At 36.2% G+C, this 22,259-nt stretch overlaps 5 protein-coding genes across 11 annotated transcripts; 2 read left to right on the top strand and 3 right to left on the bottom strand.

Annotated features, from left to right (window-relative positions):
• Positions 1–579: 579 nt before the first annotated feature.
• LOC110745964 (uncharacterized) lies at positions 580–5,235 on the bottom strand. 6 transcript variants are annotated; one of them, XM_021946138.2, is made up of 4 exons: positions 5,053–5,235; positions 4,846–4,957; positions 3,406–4,242; positions 580–2,794 (listed from the first exon to the last, which is right to left on the bottom strand). In XM_021946138.2, the coding sequence occupies exons 2-4, from the start codon at positions 4,858–4,860 to the stop codon at positions 791–793; spliced, it is 2,856 nt and encodes a 951-aa protein (XP_021801830.1). In that variant the 5' UTR covers positions 4,861–4,957; positions 5,053–5,235; the 3' UTR covers positions 580–790. The 6 variants fall into 6 exon arrangements, with proteins under 6 accessions (XP_021801830.1, XP_021801833.1, XP_021801831.1 ...); XM_021946141.2 differs by having other exon boundaries at positions 4,855–4,957; XM_021946139.2 differs by having other exon boundaries at positions 4,846–4,952.
• A 1,260-nt stretch (positions 5,236–6,495) lies between these two features.
• LOC110745953 (S-adenosyl-L-methionine-dependent methyltransferase) lies at positions 6,496–9,591 on the top strand. Its single transcript, XM_021946120.2, has 2 exons — positions 6,496–7,176; positions 7,785–9,591. Exon 2 carries the CDS (start codon positions 7,862–7,864, stop codon positions 9,266–9,268), a length of 1,407 nt encoding a protein of 468 aa, XP_021801812.1. The 5' UTR covers positions 6,496–7,176; positions 7,785–7,861; the 3' UTR covers positions 9,269–9,591.
• A 2,569-nt stretch (positions 9,592–12,160) lies between these two features.
• NF-YB4 (nuclear factor Y, subunit B4) lies at positions 12,161–12,896 on the top strand. The gene has a single exon (XM_021946135.2). It carries the CDS (start codon positions 12,231–12,233, stop codon positions 12,747–12,749), a length of 519 nt encoding a protein of 172 aa, XP_021801827.1. The 5' UTR covers positions 12,161–12,230; the 3' UTR covers positions 12,750–12,896.
• A 1,838-nt stretch (positions 12,897–14,734) lies between these two features.
• On the bottom strand, positions 14,735–16,749 carry LOC110745963 (uncharacterized). Its single transcript, XM_021946136.2, has 3 exons — positions 16,614–16,749; positions 16,367–16,427; positions 14,735–14,971 (listed from the first exon to the last, which is right to left on the bottom strand). Exons 1-3 carry the CDS (start codon positions 16,674–16,676, stop codon positions 14,748–14,750), a joined length of 348 nt encoding a protein of 115 aa, XP_021801828.1. The 5' UTR covers positions 16,677–16,749; the 3' UTR covers positions 14,735–14,747.
• A 782-nt stretch (positions 16,750–17,531) lies between these two features.
• CYCH;1 (cyclin H;1) lies at positions 17,532–22,259 on the bottom strand. 2 transcript variants are annotated; one of them, XM_021946134.2, is made up of 14 exons: positions 22,043–22,256; positions 21,600–21,650; positions 21,039–21,117; positions 20,736–20,854; positions 20,545–20,618; positions 20,202–20,322; positions 20,047–20,115; positions 19,800–19,841; positions 19,185–19,262; positions 18,723–18,781; positions 18,428–18,512; positions 18,148–18,236; positions 17,978–18,061; positions 17,532–17,800 (listed from the first exon to the last, which is right to left on the bottom strand). In XM_021946134.2, exons 1-14 carry the CDS (start codon positions 22,100–22,102, stop codon positions 17,797–17,799), a joined length of 1,014 nt encoding a protein of 337 aa, XP_021801826.2. In that variant the 5' UTR covers positions 22,103–22,256; the 3' UTR covers positions 17,532–17,796. The 2 variants fall into 2 exon arrangements, 1 of the variants encoding a protein (XP_021801826.2); XR_015836756.1 differs by lacking the exon at positions 18,428–18,512 and having other exon boundaries at positions 22,043–22,259.

The raw sequence follows: 22,259 nt of genomic DNA, 5'->3' as shown, positions 1-22,259 counted from the left end.
TGAAGATGCCTCCTTTCCTTTCTAACCTTTTGGACGGGAAAAAACATCACGCATGATTATGGGAAAGTTCCCAGGAAAAAAGGGCAATTATGATCGTCAACGATGGTCTATGAGTCAACTCAAGAGGGCCCATATTTGAAAGCCTATCTAAAATATGAAGCCCTAAACATTCAAGGCCCGACAAGACAAAATCCTTTTTGACGCTCTAGCCAGGCCCATTTTTAAAAGCCTATCTAAATTTGAAGCCCTAAACATTAAAGTCCCAACAAGACCAAAGCCTTTTTGAAATCAAAGTCCAAAAAGACTACTCGTCAAAAACATCCTAGTAATGAAAGCAAATGCAAAACCAACTTGCAGTCACAAATCACAAATGTTCTGCAAGATAGTAGAAACCAAGTTATAAGGAATAACATAACATCACAGAACTTTCTATCAGCCAAAAAACATAGAGTCTGGCCATGCTTAAAAACACTTCTGAAATAAGCAGAACTTTCTATCATTTGTTCGAATTCATGTTCAAGCATCGAAGCAGAATGTCCACTGAGAAGATGATGAGCTTTTTAAGAGATCACAAGAAAGTAAAGATAAATTAATCATGTTAGACTTATATTAACCATATAAACTCACTACCTAAACAGTTTGTAAGAAACTTGAATATCAAGTGACCCATTGAAACAGTCATACATAGCCATCAAAAGTGCTGTCAAATTCCCCTACTTTAATAACTTATCCTTGGATTAATTCTTCAAAAATCCAGAACTACCAGTTGACAAGAGTCTTTTAAACATTCTTAGTAGCTAGTGAGCCACTTTTCTCCAATTTGATCAAGAGGTTTGCTAACCGTCTCTTTGTTAACATTAAAAGCTTCATTCACCTCTTTTTCTTCCTTTGAAGCCACAACTCCACTAACAGTATCAGCATGACTTGAAGTTACTTTGACTCCGCTGCGGACCTTGCGGGAAGGTCTTGAGGGTGGCTTTTCCCTTATGGGGACTTCTGTCCCTTTTTTTCTCCTTTTAACACTGAAGAAACCGTCTGCAAGAGCTTCCAATGCTCTGGTGGTTGGTGGTCGGTTTCTTGTGCTTTGCCTCCTAGAATTCATGTTAGAGGCACCCAAGGTGTCATCATCGACATGCTTCATTCCACTAGATGAAAGGCATGGACTGTCTGCATTTGTTTCCTGGCTGACCACAACAAAGTTTTCACTGTTTCTACTGTCCATCGAATCCTGAGGTAGGTTCAGGTTAGATGATTCCGGGGTTTGATGTTTCTCATTTTCCCCATGAGACATGCGCACACCAGAAGAATTCCCTCTGAGAGTTCCCAAACTGCTTTCCTTCATTGGAGCCAGAGAAGTAATTGATGATTCTTTTTGTTGAGGACCCACTAGAGAAACAACAAGCTCAACTCCATCTAGTGAATTCAATGTGCCATGGGATTCTGACTCCAAATCTTCTGAGCAATTTTTAATAAGGCAACTTGTCTCTGCCTTAACACAAGCAGTTAATCTTCGCCGTTTGAGAGGACCTATAGAATTTGAATGGCTATATTTCGCTCTCCGCTTGAATTGATGCAATGCAGTCTTCTTTGGCTGCTTGTTATCAGACATCCTAGTTTCCTTATCCAGTTGGCTCTCCAGTTTTTCTGCAGTATCTGTGTTATTTATGGTTGCCAATTGGTTTGTACCACCAATAACAGTTGTATCAGTACGGCAGTTGGAGCTTAAGTTATTCACTTCATCATTCAACGAAATATCAGTAGCATCAGGCATATGCTTGCCCAGTACATCCTTAGACGAGTTTCCTTCAGCTTCTCGCAAAAGACCAGTCGACTTAGAAACACTTGTAATTACAGCTGGTGAGCATCTCAGTTCTCTCACTTTTGATGATTTTCCACCATGGACTAGACTGGTGTCAACGACTGTGAACCTCCTCTGATTCAAGTGCTTGGCCATATTGGTTTTAGGGCTCAATCGCATTTCAGCAGTATCATTCTCATACTCATTCAGTTTGTTCTCACAAGCGTCCACTTCATTTTCACTTGAGCAATTGGTTTGTGTTGAATTAATTTCGAATTCAACTGGTGAGTATCTCAGTTGCACTATACCGCATGATTTGCCTCCATGGACCAAACTGGTATCGACAACAGTAAACTTCATATGGTTTGGATTGCTAGTAGCAACCCTGGGTTTGAGGTAGCAATGCCGTCGATAATTAGATTGATCATCCTGGTCTGATGTCGCCTCTGGAACCCACCCACCTTCTTCATTCCAGCTCCCAACAGGACCTTCTTCAGCTTCAAGCCGAAGAAGTTCAGGTTCAGATGCCACTTTGCTCAGAACATCACTAACAGAATCAAAATAGTGCTCTCCCTTTATCAATTTTTTTCTTGAGAACTTCTTTATGCCAGGCATAAGAAAAACCAGAGAATGTTTGAAACTGACATAACCGTGATTCTTAGGTTGCTCAGAGTGCCATCCATTTGCTAGCAAACGGGGCCAAACAGCCTCCCAAAAAATATCGTTACATCGAGCTTTGCTCAACCGAAAGCCTCCAGTCAAGCACTTCATTATTTCACTGAATGTAAGAGAACTAAAAGCTTTGCCAGTTGGTAATTTTGGACAAATTGGAAAATCTTGATTGTTCTTTACAGGTTCCATGGCAAAGCCTGTGAGATCTTCTTTACCTTTCCCAATTCCTATAGTTTCCACAAGTACATGAATGCCAACAGTAGACTTTAAAAGGGAGACATATTCTTCAAGTGAAGTTTTTCCCTCTGCAAATGACTTATAGCCCTGCTAACGGATCACATGGGAGAGGAGAAGTGAGAATCATAACATTTACCCATCAAATAGATAAAAGTATATTTAACAACATGCATACAAGCTTCTATAAGACAATCAGACTACAAAGAAATCCCTTTCTAAATCTGAGTTAAGAATATGGTATAGGTGAATCAACCTTTTCCCAACCAAGCTATGAAATACTATGCATCTGACTTGTAACAACAGAAATTCAACATTATTTTTAAAATTCAGCAATACGTCAACAGTTGATTCTTTTGCTATAAAACAACTCTCCTATATCGCCATTTAAAGAGCAAGACAAAGTGAATAAACAGTAAGCAAGAAGGGTCCAATGGAGTGGTGAACCCGTGGGAGTATAAAATGGTATTAACATGTATTAAGTTCACTGTCAAACAACATATATTTATTCTGGCATAAATTGCATGGTAACAAGGTTTCATTTTTGACGTCATTGCAAGATGGAAAAAGATATGGTGGAATAATTTCAGTGTGATACAACGAGTATACATACACTACATTTAATTACTGATCCAATAAGTTATATTCCAGGAAAAAAAAAAATGTCAGATAAGTGCTTAAACAGCAGTGAATTATAGTACCTCTGATAAAGCCTTTTGAAATTCCTCTGGGACATGAGGAACCAAACGAGATAACAATTCTCGTTGCCTCCACCCTGTAAAAATTTTCTCTCCGGTAATACATTTCTTTCTTCTAATTTTCCGACACTCTGACCATCTGCGGTGTGATTCAGACCTATAAAACTTCCCATAATAAAATGACAGTATTTCTCCCATGTCTTTGTGCTCCATGAATCTCTGCACCTGATAAAAATTCTTCCCAAAAATGTATAAGCCCAGAAGAAAACCATCCACTTCAGCATCACTCCAAGGGCTTCTTGATGAACCAGGAACTGGATAACAGCATTTGCTTCTAATCGACTGATTCGAATCCTCTTCAACCAACCTTGGTCCTAGATTTTCTGCTCTTGATTCTTCTCCCTGAACCAACCCAAATTCCAAGGGTTCAACTTTGAGTTCTGAACTTTTCTTCTTTATTCTAGTACGATTCTTTTTGCTGTTTCTAGTTTCCTGGGACCTCTTTGCATTAACTGCATCATCAGGGTTAGTTGGAGATTCCAGCCCCTTGTCTTCAATGTTCTTAACTTCATCAGACCATATAATTGGGACAGGTAAACCGACTAGAAAGTCATGGGAAACATCAACAACTTTTGAATCAGCAGGATTAGTCAAAAGCTTAAGCTTCTCAGCTTCTACATTCATGAGAGGAATTTCCACCTGGTACTCATTACCAACTCGGGGACTCGCTTGCTGTTCTCCAAACACATTGCTTATATCAGGAGTGCCTGGATAAAATAAATGCTTAATAGATGTCTCTTTGATGCAATCACCAACATGATCCGGCTGAGCTGATTCCATCTGCCAAAGTTTGAAGAAACATAAGAACAAACACTTGGGAATGGAAAAGAATTTAAACCTTCACCATATTGCGTGGGTTTCAATTGGCATTAGCGCCAAAGCAGTATAATGACAAACGAAACCCAGATATAGATATCTAGGACAAAGAAGAAACGACCCCCCAATGAAAAAAAACATATGAGAGCATAGAATTTCAAGATCACCAAACCAAAATCAGATAACCAACCTAGATCTATATTGATATAAGATACAACACCAAATGCTATCAACCATGTCAAAACAATAAACAGAACAGAACGCTGTGTCACAAAAACAAAAGCAAAAGAAATAGCTAACGCAATTACAACAAAACCAAGACAGAGAAGCTTATGCAATTACAACAAAACCAAGAGAATATGCAATTACAAAAATAAAGCCAAAGTAATAGCCAGACCAAACCTTTCAGAGCCCAAACTCCTATTCAAATTCTCAAACTAACCCATAAAATTTAGCTCGTATCAAACTTCAGAAAAAATGCAAACAATATAAGAACAATGCATAGAGTTGCCTCATAAGCGTTAAACATGGTATGCAAAAGAGTATTGAGAGAGAGAAAATTCAGACCTGACTAACCTCCATGGAAGAGCTTCAATGTCAAGAACCCACGTGAGAGAACCAAGCCTGGGCAAATGGGTTTTCGTGTTAAGCTTTGATTCACATCTATTACCAACCTTTACTATGTATGAAACACATCGAAACCAAGTAAAGCAATAAATAACAAGAACCAAACACAAACTGAGAGAAGGAAAGAGATAGAGAGAGAGAGAGTACCTGGTTCAAAAGAGTTAAACTTTCATATGGCTGTGCAAGGGTGAATTCACGGGCTCAAAGGGAAGGACAGAGAAGTAAGAATGAGAAAAAATCAAAGTGTCTTTGCATACAGAGGAAGGCTAGGAGAGGAAGAGAATATATTGTCTCGTGTCAACAGAGTTTAGTACAAGAGAAAAATGGCATCACATAGAAACTTTTCGTGAAAATAAAAAAAATAAAACTACTACAAACACAAACCACAATACATAGAGTTGAGTTGGATAGGTTTATTGCGAATGACCATTTCGTCTAGTGGCGTCTAACCTTTACAAAGTCATGAGAGATCTAAATTTAAATTCAATGGACAACATTTGCCGAATACAAAATTTAAATAAGTTGTTTGCGGATTATTGTAAATAAGAAAAACTTTACCAATGACTCGTTACTTTAACTTGAGTATTTAATGGGATTGATTTCGACTCATATGTAATGCGACCCGACATAATCAAATTGTGACTATTTTCTTATACAAAATTAAATAATTAGGACTGTTTTTTATCTTCATAAATACTCGAATCACATTAAACATGCTTGGTAGAAGAGGAGTATAAAGTACCTTTCAACGACCCTAGGTCAATCTTATGATAATACTCATTTAGCAAGTGGAAGTGTGAAATTAAGAGGGGATGGAGGTGCATGTTAATGAATATATTTGGATACTAGTAACAAAATTTTCACTTTAAATAGATTAGGGTAAAAATGGAGCAATGTTACATGCAAATAGTCTATCATGGACTATGATGTGTTGGCATTGCACGTTACTTTTTTATTGTGAAAAGTTGACACGTTCGTGGACCACATATACCATCTTAGCAACTATCCTCCCTAATAAATCATGTTCCCTCACTTCAACACAACATGGAGAAGGTTATCGAGATAATTCTCTTTGTTCTAAACAGTCACAAAAGTTTCATAGTTGATGTGACTATGACAAAGAGCAAAGAGATAGATAATATATTTAATCGCATAGAATAAGTTTGATATAGCATGAATAGGTAATCAATTCTTATCTATACACTATTCTAGCTAATTAATAGTGTGATATACAACTTTGTAGCATAATAAGTGACATTGTTTGCAAAGAGAATATTACATTGTTTTCAATCTATTTTCAAACAATGCATTTATCAAAAATAACCAAAAGAAGTATAGACGTAGATTAGTTAATTAGTCAAGACATATGTTTGCCTCTTTATATTTGAATTCGATCAATTTGTATATTTGAATTCGATCAATTTGTCGTACATTAGAATAGTTTAAAATATCATAATGAAAAGAAGTTATTGGTATCAAACTCTCAAAGATAACCCCACCCCTAATTGATTATAGATATATTACTATATATATATTATAAATTCTCCAATATCAACCCGTTGCGCTGTAACGGTGTCGTTTAGTTCACATAACACGATAACTTCGGCACCGGTGTTACAGTTTGGTCACACGACCGCTCCAATGATGCCGGTCTCAGTAAACGGCAATTTATGCGAGCAAACGACGTCTTCTCCCTCTCTTCTCCCTCATTTCGCGGCTCTTGTCCTCCTCCATGGAAATGGAACCGATCCTAATCTCCTTTTCCAAATGGATTATCGGGTTGACCCGACCCTCTAATTTTTGGTCGAATTCCACCATCCAACTGGTCTCCGCCGTGATTTGAGTTCTACAAAGTCAACGCCTTTGAAAATATTAAACAAACACTTGTGCAAAAGATTGATTATTTAATTGCATAATATTGATTTTCCATCTGGAGATTCGTGCTTCAGAGCCTATTGAGTAAGAAATGTGCTGCTTATTGAATTAAATAATCAAAAGTGGATGGATTTTGTGAACTTTTAGTAAGTTGGTAAGCTTAAGAAATACGAATTTACAGCCCTGGAAGCTCAAGTGGGAAGTGCATGAGAGAGAGAGAGTTCGGAGTATTTTTGAAGTATTACTGCAAGATTCAATCTTTCATTTATTTATTTATCTGGGACCCTGGGTTCTTTGTGGGAGAGAGTTTGGAATATATATATGTTAAGTTTGTGCAAAGGAAGATCGATTTGGCTTCAGTTTGATGCATGTTCCTGGAGCTTCTTCTTTATCCGGGTATGTTCAAACTTGGATTATTAACATTCAGTTCTGGTTGAATTAGCTTGTTTTCAGCTTCATTTCTGTATCTTTCTTTTGTTAGATGTTGTTTGGCAGCTGGAAAAATCTGAGGAAAAGAAATGAAATTCTGAGTCTTTTAAATTGTGTTTGATGTTTTGGTTTTTGCCAATGAAATGATAGAATTATAGCTATTCAAATGGTGGTAATGGCAATTGGTTCCCTCCTGCAGTTTTAGCAAGAGCTTTTATTTTCCTTGGTTTAAGATTTTTTGAGAGAGAATGTTAGGTATGCTTTTGTTGATTGTGAGAGAAAGTTATTAATTTTGCTGAAATCTAAGTTGCAAAAGCTTGACTCTGATTCATGTTGAATGATATATCATATACCCGTTTCTGCATTATTTGAGTTTCAGCTTCACCCTGAATTTTGGGTTTTCTATGTTCTGATTTTTAAATTTGTCAAGACAGAAATGCCTGACTTACTGAATCATGTATCCCTTTTGAGTGTGAACTGTATGATAACTTGGTGCGGAGGCTTGTGGTGAATTTTAGTTATTAAGTTCAGATCATTTCATTATCACCATGATTTGGTTTTTTCTTTTTGACTAGGTTGATGAACTGAGAAAAGAAAGGATCAGATTGGTGTTTGGTTAGAAGGAAAGCTGAAGTGCTGTATTTTAATTAGGATGGGGAGGTCATGCCATCTCAAATGTAGGCTGGGTAGATTAATGAGTTGGCTTCAGATTGTATTGGGAGGCCTTGTTATAATTTTCAGCATATGTAGTCTCTTCAAGTTCTACTCTGCAGGGTTTTTCTTGCACAATGAGGACATATGCCGACAATTTTACGGCGTCAAAGAGGCATACGAAGGGTTCGACCTAAAAGCTTTGTCTGATCGAGTAGGGGAAGTGCTAAATAGACTGGAAAGCTTACAAGAAAAGCTTGAATCAGCTGTGCAGCAAATGGAGAAGAACAAAGAGGACTTGCATACAACTAATATTACAAAATTGGAGTACAAGAAGTATCTGGAGGAGGAAGTAATCAGGCCTCTTTATAGTGCTCACATTTCTCTGAGACTGATTCGGTTACCTAAGCCCGAAGGTATTAGAAACTCTACAATGAAAGAGGAGCCTTTGATTAACACTTTTGTGATTGAAGAGATAAGGAAGTATATAACACCAAAGCAGAGTAGAGTTGGGAAGATTACGATATATGGTACAGAGAGGATATTCAATACAATTGGACATGCCTGTGTGTTATACAAGAAAGAGCTGGAAGAGTACATGAGCTATGACATTGGGTCTTATTGTAATGACGATTGGAACTTAGCACAGAAGCTGATGCTTAACGGTTGTGATCCTTTGCCCCGAAGGCGGTGCTTGACAAGGGCCTCCATGGTTTACCAGAAGCCTTACCCAATCAATGAGTCTCTGTGGAGATTGCCGGATGATAGAAATGTGAGGTGGAGCAATTATCTGTGCAGGAACTTTAAGTGCTTGATGGGCAATAACTCCAGGAGGGGTTATTCTAAGTGTGTCGGGTGTTTTGAAATGGAGAAGGAAAAACTTAAATGGGTTACAAACAGCTCCCTTCCCATTGATTTTCTGATCAATGATGTGTTGGCTATTAAGCCAGGGGAGATAAGGATTGGCCTTGACTTTGGTATTGGTACAGGAACCTTTGCTGCAAGGATGAGGGAACATAATGTTACAATAGTCTCTACTGCTCTTAACCTTGGAGCTCCTTTCAATGAAATGATTGCACTGAGAGGTTTGATCCCATTGCACCTAACATTGAATCAACGGCTACCATTCTTTGATAACATAATGGACATGATTCATACCACTGGGTTTCTGGATGGCTGGATTGACCTGCAATTGCTGGATTTTATCCTGTTCGATTGGGATCGAATTCTGAGGCCGGGGGGGTTGTTATGGATTGACCGGTTCTTCTGTAAAAGAAAGGATTTAGATGACTTCATGTACATGTTTCTGCAGCTGAGATACAAGAAGCACAAATGGGCTATTTCTCCTAAATCAAAGGAGGAGGTCTACTTTTCTGCACTGTTGGAGAAACCTCCAAGAGCAATATGATCATATTGTAAGGCACTTTCTTCTTCTTGGAATGTTACTTACCTATAGTTTACTAACATACATGTTTGGAAGGCCCCAAAGGCTCCAATCAAATTTGGTGGTACTGAGAATAGCTTTTCACTTAAATGTGACTGTCTGTGTTTTCCTGATCCACTTTTGGCTAAGAACTTAAATTATGATTTGATGAGATCTCCACCTAAATGGCCATATGCCCATAAACACATTTTCATTTAATTTTCATATTCTACTAACTACTTTATAAAGTTTGTTATTTTTAGAGATTTACAGGGGTGTCCTTGCAATTAATGTGTAAATCAGCTAGCTCCCTGCTAGCTCTCAATTGTTGAACTTGAGATGTTCATGAATAATTTCACATGTTATAATATGAGGATATTTATTGATACTATTCTCTAAAATGGGAAATATCAACTCTGTTGTCCACCAATATTATAATACGTGTACAAGCTATAGCACGTAAGCATCCCACAGGGTCTATCGATATCGGTCTTTGCTTTTTTGTTTTGGGCCATTGGAGTTGGTCTGTGTTAAGTTTGAGGCTTTCAACGAATTTTGTCCAAAAAAAAAAACACAAAGGATGAGGCTCCAATATGCTTGTGGACCTGTGGTACAAACTCTGTTATTTTGGAGCTATAAAGAAGAATGAGGCCCAAATACGACAGGGCTACAAACAAACCAAATTGCAACCATTCTCAATTCGATTTCAATCATTTCAATTTGGGTTTTGCTTACAAGTTAAAACAACCGAATCTCACATTCAACTTTCAAGCACAAATATCACCATATCAACCTGTCAATGAGAATTTTATTTTATTTTTCCAAACCAAAACTTGATTATATAGAGAATCAAAGGAATCAAAGCAAAGTTGGACATGGCCTACAAAAAGTGGGAAAAGTACACAATGTGTTTTGTTCTCTTAATTAAGGTCCTCAAAAGACTTCCAAGCATATAGGATTTTGCAAGATCAATCCTGTAAAAATGTATCATGGGTTTGTACCCATGAACCCATGTGCATTTGTTTATTACCATATCTTTTTTTGATACGGCCCAAAATGTTGATAGTGCACTATAGTTTAATAATGGAAGAACATTTGTACAACTAGGTTTATATTTTATTCAAGCAAATGTACTTTATATAGGCCTAAACCATGCTCTTATTTATACAAACAAAATGTTGAAAGCAAGCGACCATATCAATAAGGCCCAAAATTGTTATCTTACTAAAGATTAGGTTTGCACTATTAAATTATTCTCTTATTAATGGCTCGTTTTGGAGTGATTCTGGATAGGTCATAATCACTTCTGAAAAGAACCACCTCTTATGTGCTTCTCCATAAAATAATTTAAAACCACTTAAAATGATTGTATGGAGAAGTGATTCTCAGTAGAAGTGCTTTTTGGCCTAAATATCTAGAATCACTCCCAAACGAGCCATAAGGGTTAATCATCATATAATTGCATAAATTAAAAGTATGTCCTTCTCTTAAATAAGTCATATATTGGCCCTCATATGCTAAAATGGGGAAAAGAAAAATGAAATGTTGTCTTTTGCCCCCCATTATAGTGAAGTACAATACAAAATGTAAAAGTAAGCATGTTTATGGATGGTTTGCTAATAAATCCGTAATTGATATTGGGTTTTGAATTCAAACTTCCATATTAGCTACTACTTTTCTTTCACATTGGCTACTCCTTCACTGTCCTCACTACTATTTATGTCTACATATTAGTGCTGTGTGGTCCTTCATATTTCTTAGTGGTTTATAAATTAGAGTTCTATTTATACTTGAATTTTCTATAGGATCCGTCGTCCGAGCAAAGATTTTTTTAGTTGGTTGGTGGAAATGGAGTCTTTTTTTAGGAAGATTTTCGAGGAGTTTCGATCTGTAAATGATTCCAATGCTTCATTTAGCTTACAAAATTATTTGATTAATTATAATAAAATGAAACCTAAAGTAGCAATATGCAACAAGACCAAATACTTATCAATACATGCATATAATAATATTTGTAAGAATATATATTAAATTAATCTTTATATATAATTAAGGATTACTCCAAAACCAAAATGTTATTGGTCTGCTGATTAGAGATTAATTTAGGGCCTAGTTAGGTCTTATTAGCATCTTATCTTATCTATAAAGCAAGCTGACCAAAACCTAACATATACATCATTCACTTCACAGGTTAAAGGAAATGCTTTGCCTGTTTGTCACCAATTTGAGTAACAAACGCATAGTAATTAAACCTAATGAATGAGCTAATAAAACACTAAAAGGTTACTAATCAGTTCTTTTTAGGTAGTTTTTGGTTGGATCCATCCTTGAACATGAAACGTGCACAAATGTCATCCACTCATCTGAATACGGTACGAACTACGAGAACACTTTAGGCTTAATTAATCCAGATTATTGTTAAGAGGTTTCGTGGGGACCATTGTACTCTTCGTATGGCTTTAGCCTTTCTACTGTTTTCATTAAGTTATTGATCAATATCATCTAATACGTATTTCTTTTGAATGTAATTAATTGCTAATTAGGTCAATTTAACTACTTGAAAAGCTTTAGGCCATGTTAAGCTCTAATTTGACTATCATAATTTGTACCAGTTGGATTCGATATTGACTATTTTAATTCATATATATTGGCTGCATCGATTTTATTAGTGAAAATCCATAACATGTCACCATTTTATAAAATCACATTTCTATTCTTCTTATTTATTTATTTATAATATTAGTTAGGGTACAATCGAGACTAAATCACTTGACACAGTTAATCTATACTAAACATCATGACTTGTGACGTCCACCCATACGTATATGTACACACATACATAAGCATCTATAAAGACGCGCAAGTGTGCGTTCTGATTCAGAGCAACGTGTCGGTGTCAGAAAAGAGCAATCTTTACTCCAAAATCAAGTTGTGTGGATCGACCAATATGGTAGATGAACAAGATGGGTTGCTGCCAATTGCAAACGTGGGTCGAATCATGAAGCAAATTCTTCCCCAAAGAGCCAAAATTTCCAAGGAAGCCAAACAAACAATGCAAGAGTGTGCAACTGAGTTTCTAAGTTTTGTGACGGCTGAGGCGTCTGACAAGTGTCACAAGGAGAATCGCAAGACCGTGAATGGAGATGACATCTGTTGGGCTCTGAGTGCTCTAGGTTTTGATAACTATGCCCAGGCTACTATAAGGTACTTGCATAAATATAGGGAAGCTGAGAGAGACAAAGCTGCCGCAAATGCTAACAACAACAACCAAAACAAAGCAGCAGATATTATAATCATGAGCAGCGGCCAAGAGATGAACGATGTCGGAGATCGACCCGCAAGTATCTACATGGCAAGTCAACAAGGCCTGCAGGTAGGGGAGCAAACCCAAACTCCAGATTTGGAGTTTCGGATGCTTGAGAAAGGTGACGGCACCAAGCCATCTGTTGATCAAGAACATAATTAGTTATCAAATAATGTTGGATATGAACTGACTTAGTTACTAGTCTGAGGTGAAGTTGTTCTTTCTCCTCAATATTTCATGCTTTCTTTGATTTCCTTTTGTATTTTCCGTTTTATGAGATGAAACGTATATATAGTTGTGTTTTAATTAGCTGGTATTATGGGTTTATAATTAATTAACAGATCAGAATGTTTTATGTGATGGTTTTTACAGATCATAATGTTAAATCATAATGACATGCACAACCAATCTGAAGGAGATAATTCGAACTCTATTTTCTCTTCAGAGAGATTTCCCCAGATATAATTTAGAGAAAAAGCTCTTAAAATTTAAAGTAGTTGAAATCTTTTTTTTTTCTTTTTCCGGTTCTTGATCCGAGCATTAATATTCATCTCCCATATCTTTCTGGAGAAATTACAGAAGTGCAACAACAGAGAATATAGCCTTAGTCAGCAACTTTCCAACAGTTTTTAGCAACCATAATGCTGCTTGGACATTAATTTAAGACTCAAATACAAATGAATTTCCTTCATATAGTCATATAGTAGATTAATAATTAATGTACTAGGTTTAGGGTTGGCTTAACCCTAGAATTAGGGACCACTATAACATGAGTTACCGGGAAAGCCCAGTAGAATCTCAGGCATGCTTATAGTTTACTATAGTCTTATGGATTAGGGTAATCTTCCCGTTAAAGGTTAGTGACTAATAAAACTCGAAGTTGTCAGAGTTAGGGTTAAACATGCAACCTACGGTTTCTGTAATTAATTCTCTTCACTAGGGGACCACTTCTCAACCATCACAAACTCTCTCTCTCTCTCTCTCTCTCTCTCTCTCTCCATTCTAATTAAAGAAGTAAAGATCTTAATTACATAAGATTTGCAAAAGAAAAAAACAATTGTTTTCCCATTAAAGCAATGATCGATAGTCTTGTATTTGGGGAGGAGGGAGGAGGGGAGGGAGAATTGAGAAACAAAAGCTAATTAAACCATTACTATATAGTGCTATGTGTGATGATTTTTATTGATAGGATAATTTCAAAAACCTTAAACTTTAGGTCACCGATGCTCTACTTTACCATTTGAGGCTCTTTAATTATGGGATTGTTTTGAAATGCTCAAATATTTGGGAACAATTTTCCCAATTCAGTACTATGTATGGTTATTTATTTATTTATATAGAATATATAACATCGAAATCTTCAAAATTATGGCACCAACAATACTATGAGGAACACTATTTCATGGTTTTCTTCTTTGTATATAATAAATATTGGTGATTACAGATTAAAAAAGCTGCTTCCATGAACTCCGACCATGGAATCACGGCATCGAGCTTCATAATTAACCTTCTCAATCAATTACATGATCAGATGGCACTTTGGCAACAGTGTATTAACCTTCCAATTTATAATAATTAATTGATTGCTAATATAATAGCAAAGCAGCCATTCTTCTTCATTTGATGCACCCATTTTCAATGACAAAGGAATAACAAGAGATCATGGGGTTGTCTATGTGAATTGTGTGAGTTGAAGCCGCTCAATTACCTAAAAAACAAGTGATGAGATGTTAATGGTCCTTGTTTGGTAATCATTTCATTTTTAATTTTTAATTTTTAATTTTAATAAGGGTGGAGAAATGACGGTCGGAATGGAAGGTTGTGGTTGAAATGCACACAAAACAAAATTTTTTAAAATTCTTTTCTAGTATTTGTTTCATTCATTCCCCTTCACAGACAATTTGCACAATTTTAAGCATTTTCATGGCTTATCTCTAGCCTAATGGCTACACATAAAAAGTGTTTCTTGAATAGATCTGTGAAATCTCTCACAAAGTCCAAGAAATAATCGGAGACTGCCCCATTCAGACAAGATAATAGGCTCATTTCCTCATTTCTTCCGCATTTGATATCCATCCAGTATGGCCAAACAACAGAAGCATAAACGGTTGCCAAAAGGAGAGAAAAAAAAAAAAAAACTAATGGAATGGAGAAAAATGCTCAAGTAATTGGATTAACAAAAGCTTCCACATATCCCCAACCATCATCAATATCAGGTCCTACCCAATAACCAGATATGATCATGTAGCTACAAGAATCTACATTGATACAACAATACATTCTTTCAAAATGAGGTTTTGAGGGGGTTAAAAGATGATCTTGACAACTCCAATTCAAAGACGATATGCCCGTATTTGTCCTGCAGGAGGCAGAAGGCTTTGCAGCTGCAAATGTAATTCATACAGTTAGCTTAAACAGAGCAAGCAGGAACAATATGGTTGAGAGTTCCATGAAAATATGACTAAAGAATAGCATCTTGATAGGCCAAGGCTTATTCTGTTTACCATGAAAAATGGAATGCCTTTAAAGTATTAAAAGAAGAGACTTTAAGTTTAAGTTTTTTTCTTTTCTTTCATGATCTGTTATATTCAATTGAGATATATTATCCAAAGAAAAGGGAGTTTACTACTAGTACCTTGAAGAGATTCTAACTTCCTCAAAAATCAGCAAACTTGGGCTGAAGTTACCCTTCACACTGGACTCGTGTTGGAACACCCCAACCTGACATACGATTTCGAACCTTGAGAGGTTCTAGTAATTCAGATACATCCTCAGCCTAATGCTATTATGCAATTGATCTCTAATGCTCAAATTTTTGGTACTTTTTTCTACGCCTAACTAACCATGTGATTTGACTAGCGAAAAGTACAATTTTAAGATAACAATGAATACAAAATGAAGATCAACATATTGCATTCTCCTCCCGAAAAGTACTCAAGAACTGCATAGATTCAATAGAATATCAAGTTTTGGACTCTCTAGATTTGAGGAACAGTTAGAGGAATATTTAGGTTTCTTGTCTTGCAAAAAATTTGGTTTGCACATTGGTAGTCCTACAAGTTAATGATAGATTTTGGGTTTATTTGTTCCTTCCATCTCTTTCTCTATTATTTTTTCTTCTATCCATTCTCTCAAGCAACATAAAGACAAAAGGCTACACATTTTGGAAAAATACTTTCTTAACATCCTTTAACTTCTTACTTGCTCATTGGCTTAAGTCTCTTCCTCTGCTATTTATAAGGCAAAATAAATTGTACACACGTCTAATGAATGGAAATTATTATCCAATAATCAAAAGACGACCAATTCAGGGTATGCACAAAATCTTTCATGAATGGTTTCAAACTTGGGTTGAGTACCACAATTAGAAGGTAGGTCTGGTTTCTTGATTGGAAAAAAAAGGGTAGTTCTGGTTTCAGCTATAAGTAGACTGCTAGACCAAAGTTCATGAGAATATGCTGTCAGCCGGAATAAAATTACACTGAAACCCAATATGTAAGTAAGCTCAAGCATGGTTCAAGTTTTGCTAATTACTAGAGAGAGAGAGCGTTTTCTTTAAAGTCAGGAAAAAAAATATTTTAAAAGGACCCGACCCGCCCAGGCCTCCTAGGCGGGCGCCTAGCGCCTAGGCGGGCTCCTAACGCCTAGGCGGGCGCCTAGCTCCTTGGCGGGCGCCTAGCTCCTTGGCGGGCGATTCTTAATATCTTATGAAAACTAATCATATCCAAGTATAACAGTAAGCAAACTGGCAATTGAGAAAAGAGATTGAAGAAGAAAACCTGTTCCTGAAGTTGGTTGGCTTGAAAGTCCAACAAAAACTGATTTTCTCGGAGGTATTTCCTGGAGTTTAATAATAACAACAAAAAGCATCAATAAAAAAGATTGGAACACAAATTTTTTTCAAATCCCCAAAGCATTTTCCCTCTCCTGCTTTCAAATCCCAAGTTTTCTAAGATTGTTTCAGCAGCAGAAGGATAAAAGCTAGGGTTTTTTTGTTGACGACAAGTTTGGTAAATGTGAACTTACCTTTGTGAACCAAAGTGAAGCTGAGAGAGGTACAGAGAGGGTCATGGACACAAGGCACGCCATTGAAGCCTTCAACTTTGAGTCTCTTTCTTCCTACTTCCTTTCTTCAGCTCAGTGTTAGTACTGGGCAGTGATAAACGACTCTCAACGGTGTCGTTTCTTTTAAAGTTTCGCCCTAACATTTCCGGACTATAATTCCCAAAGCCAACCAGACCCAAATGCGCATCAAGCTCATTTGGAGGCCCATTCACAAGTAAAAGCCGGCAGCATGAATTCCAAGTCTAAAGAAGTATGGGCCTGAAGGTTCAACAATGAAATCCTTTGATATATATATATATATATATTTTTAATACAAGCGATATTGGTGGAGGGGGATTCGTACACATGACCTCGGCTGCAGGGATGCCAATATCTCACTTCGCATTCATCTTGTGTATCCAGTGGCATCACGCGCATTTTGTGTATGCATTAAGGGAAATGTAGGGAAGTTCTTGCAACATATCTTTTATTTTATTTTCTTGAGTGCATGCCACAGTGGAGGGAAGAATATAACATTTGCACACTCCATACTTTTCTCATGATTTATTTTCTCAGCCCTTTCCATTTTTAACGGGGAAACTAACATAAAAAGTAAGGGAGTTGGAGTCTTGACAATGGGCTAGACTGAAGTTTTCTTTTTGTGAGCTTTTAGAACGCATTTTATTTCTTGATATTATTTTAAGTGTGTAAGGAATTGTTGGCTTAATTTTCCATTTATTCTCTGGGGGGTTAATTGATTTTCTAAAATAAAATTAGAAAGATAGAGACCTTATTTCACCCACAATCCCCTCATTATTGCCTTTCCGCGAATAATAAACTAGAAATGATAAGAAGAAGAAATAAATACAAGGTCAAACTAATCCCCACCTCCAAAGAAAATTTAAAAAATAAAAAGTTTTACTTCTAAATCACAAGATCATTGTCAAGGCTCAGAAAAATTCTTCATCCACTCAAACTCAAAGTCTTAAATCGACTGATTTGACAACATAACAATAAAAATAAAAATATAAAAGCGAGGAGAAAGAATATATTAGTTAAAGGACAGGTAAAATTCTCTTATTCTACAATAATCCTACAGGATGATCGCTTGGAGTATCTTTTCGAAGCAAAACAAAAAACATCCAAGGGAAACACCGATATAAATTTACCTGAAACCAGATGAAGAGTGTCAGTACAACGACAAATTAAATTTGCGTATCTCCAACTGTTTAGACACCAGTTGCAGTGTATGAAACTAAATGTCCCTGACAAACCCTATGGGACAAGAACAAGAAATTGCCAAGAAACCCAGATATGACGGCGAATTTTATACATAATGGACATACATTTCAGTATGAGAAGGTACAGGTTGCACTTCATTTGAGCTCCTCTTCGACTTGTGCTTAGATTTCTTATCCCGCCTCTTACTTCTGAAAACCAGTCAAAGTTTGGCATTAATACAAAACAAAAGGGCACCAGATTAAATGTGACTATTTCTAGATAAGGAATAGCATACTCGTCATGTGAACTAAGACCCCAACAAGATTTCAGTTTTCGGTTAATGTGCTTGAGATCCTTGTCTGAAGGAAACTTGTATTTTCTTGCCTGCATATACATTAGCCAGGAAGAAAAGCAGATTGGAAAATGAAACCAAAAATTTATCAGATTAAAATTTTCGAAATCCTGAACTTAATCATCTAGCTTTATGATATATAATTTTCACAAATGTTTGTGCTGTATCGCAGAGTCAATGCAGTTTGCATCACACTTGTATGTAGAATGCAACGAATTTATACCCAAGAATCTATTGCATTAAGGAATTCAACTAGCTCTGAAACGGTATGTTCAGAACTCTGACGAGAGAGAATGCTACTCAGGTATCTGAAAATGAGCATACATGAAAGAAGGTTTATTAGCATTGTCCAACAACAAACACCCCCTCCCCATCCCAACAATTTAATGTCAATATGTAAACAATTCTACTTGAGCAGCCAATAGGGAACTTCGGGGGGAAGGCAGAAGTAGAACTATACAGGAAAAAGAAAAAAAAAACAATAAAAATGATAGGAAACCTAAAGTTCGAATCAGAACCTCTCAAAGTCAACAACTTTGTGCACCTGATTTGCACTCCGCAAAGCAGCCAATGCCAACTGCATCAAATTAAGATGGGCAAGTTAAAGATGATGTATATATTATCCATGTGTGTATGTGTGTGAGAGAGAGAGAGAGAGATCAAAAATCCAAAATCCAAACTCTACCTAGCATGGTGAACTTCAGTAAAGGCCATATTATTTTTCTTATCTTTCTGTTGGGCTCTATCTCACTAGATACTAAATGACCAACTTCTCTTCCAACTCATAAAATTCATTAAATGCTGCTCCTATAACACTAGCACTCTCCAACCAAATCCTAATACTCAAACCTAAAATGGGTAAAGTATTTCGATTCTTTAGCGAAACTTTCCACTTAAGTTGCAAAACTTATGTTTGATATTTAAAATTAATGACCAAATTCTGAGCTTGAACTGCTAGAAGCTCGAATGGCAAATCATACCTGCCCAGGAGGGAATAGAAGTGGTGCATCCGTGAGCATGATTTTATCCACTTCCATCTTTGCAGCATGAAGCAAATTCTACAAATCATTCCATCAAAAAAATATTTAGCTGGTTAAGCAAAAGCCAGATTATCCTCATCAAAAGAACTACATTTTCCACTAAATGGGAAATTCTTAATTTGCAACCATTATATTGCACCCCAAGGAAAAACGTTACACACAAAGCTGATTAGTGATATTTGGCTCATGTACAGGGGAGTGGGACTTTCGGAGTTCTTCCTTTGACAGAAGTGAACTGACATAGTACTACCAATCTCAATAAATTCCTTGGAAATTTTATTTTTTTCTGTTATGTACATATTGACACAAGAACCAAATGAAACAGAATTATTCATTTAATTAAAAGACTTCCTTAGTGAATTACTTACAGTTTAAATTTATTAAATCATGCAGAAAGATACATTGCTTGTGACTGGCTATTGGTTATTTAAAATGATTGCAGCAACTCAACAAAGAACGACTCTTAAAGATTCAGTCAAATAGATGCCATGTAATAGAGCAGAAACTGAACACACTATTCAGCCATATACAATTAAAACAACGCCAAACAATTACCTGCAGAATTTGGAGTCGATCATCGTTTATTCCACAGAATTCCTAGAAATGAACACTAATTGTCACCAAGTACGCGCAAGGAACTTCTTAAAAAAATTGAAGTGCATACGAAAATAAAATATTAAAGATGCGCTAGAGAAAACCAAAATAAATTTTAAGAAGTATCCCAAAAGAGTGGGAAATAGTAAAGTCAAAGCATCCTCGTAGAGCATTTTGTTGGGGAGGGAAGATATGCAGAAATTTTTACCTCCATATCATCGATAAAACCTTGAATTGAGCGATATGGTGCATAAACAATAAGATCAAATTCCAAACTCTGCACAATAAAGGTATAGTGTTATATTAAACAAATAAAACAGAAACGAAGTAGAAACAACAAAGAAATGTGTGGCACATCCATGCCTGATAAACTATCATCTCATTATTGAGTATCATTTGATGATCCTGTGAGATCCCCTTACCAAGCTCCTCTGCTGATACGTGGTTTTCTTCTATTTTACAAGCCGCATATATACAGGTTAACCTGTGTCAATTAATTCAATTTAAACATCCACAAACAATTAGGTAGATGAAATGAATTGTTGCAATCATATAAGCTTAGGTAAATAAATATGAGAATAATGACCCGATTTTCTAGTGTCTCAACATCTTAGTGAATTTCTACCTAGAAGAATCAAATTTCACATAGAATCACATATGCATTGACAACTGACAGATATGTTAAATAGATATAAGCCAACCTTACATTATATTTTTTGGATGATGTTGCATCACCGACCATTGTAGATAAAACCTTTTGAAATATATAAGAGCTGTTGCCTGCAAATGAAACCAATTAGACAAGGATAGTGCTCCAACTGATCAAGTTTTTGTAGTTCTCATGCTTCCTAAACTATTACCGCTTCTTTTCTTCTGTCAAAATGGGAAGCCACATACCTGAACTTTATGAGGGAAGTGAAAGTTTTTGCACACTTCTTGAAGTTTATTTTCATAAAATACTCGCATAAACTGCTCCTCTTCAATGCTAATGGGTTTTGGACGAGAATGCTTGTCAGCTGTATTTAAAGACCAAAAAATAAAACAATTGAAAACCAGTTAAAAATTCTGAAGCAGAAAAAAATAATTAACTAACCAAGAACTTGTGAGACACGCTGAAAAAAAAAAAAAACCTTTTACGTTTGTGCCTCATGTGTGTGTGTGTATGTGGTGATAGGGAGTGGGACCTCAAAAGAGCATTACCATTATCTTTTGCAATAACTTGAGGTTCAGGGTATGATATTGTGCCATCAACATCTACTTCCATTAGTGTTGCTCCATACTTCACAAGAAATTATTTGTTAGAAGTAATTGAAAACAATCCAAGCCGAATTTCAGAAAAAATAACTCATTTCCTATGGGACAAAACGCAAACATCTTCAACAACAAATACTAGAAATACAAAAACCTAAGAAGTAGTAGAAAAGGTATACTGTTAACCTTAAATAACCAATTAGAGACATTGCCCTAATTTCAACACATCATCTGCTAGTCTGCATAGCTAGATAACATGTCCTTAAATTATCTATGAAGGTATACTCGATGCACTGGTAAATATTTCCTCATTCCAGCAAATAAGCTCAATACGCTGAAGAATAAATATGCCAGAAAAAACAAATAAATATAAACAAAGCATAATGGGTGAGATGTTCACAAAGCGGATCAAACAACAATAAAACAAATTTGCATGAAGTTACTAATGACTAGTTTTAATTAAAGAACAACTAACTTGCAGTGACTAATGAAGCAAGACTCTGTACATACCTTCTCCAATGTTTGTATTGCTCTTTGATTAGCAGCCTTGAATTTACCGACCTATATCAGAGAAAATGAAACTAATAAGCACATACGAAATTTAACTTCAAAGTATTGCAAACATTAAAGTCCCAACTCAAATAAGCCTTAAACCAAAACAAAAAAAAACGCTTTTTCCTTTAATTTCATCTAAATTGCTCCATTTTATAAGTTGGAAACCACATTCATTGTTTCCCCGAGCAATCAAATAGAGCATGAGGCAAGAACACCTAATAACGAAGATTATAAATGCAATTTAATTAAAAAAATAAAACTTTTTAGTTTAGTTAAACTAAAAACAACTATAACAATGATAAAAGAAACTCTAGTTTCCTTCATTCCCTCAGCAGCCAAACAGGCCCTAACTGAACATAAAAATCAGAAGAGCAAAGACAATATGGAGGTGAAATTACCAGTTCTTCAGGTGTGAAGATCCACTTGGCTCGGTGCGTCGAGGTCTGGAAATCGGCCATGTCGACTCGTAAACCCTAGCCCAGGTGCTTGCAGAAACAGACCACACAAGAACTAAAATCAGTGTGAGCGTCTGCGGAAGGAAGGGGGTATAGGACTGCAGACGGTCTGCAGTCGTCTTCTTTCTTTTTTTGTTTTAATTTTGTTCTCAAGGGTAAA

This window comes from Prunus avium, chromosome 6 (assembly GCF_965620075.1).
Source record: "Prunus avium chromosome 6, drPruAviu1.hap1.1, whole genome shotgun sequence".
Lineage (NCBI taxonomy): Eukaryota > Viridiplantae > Streptophyta > Magnoliopsida > Rosales > Rosaceae > Prunus > Prunus avium.
The sequence above is the reverse complement of the archived record's forward strand: the minus strand, read 5'-3'. Positions and strand labels throughout refer to the sequence as shown.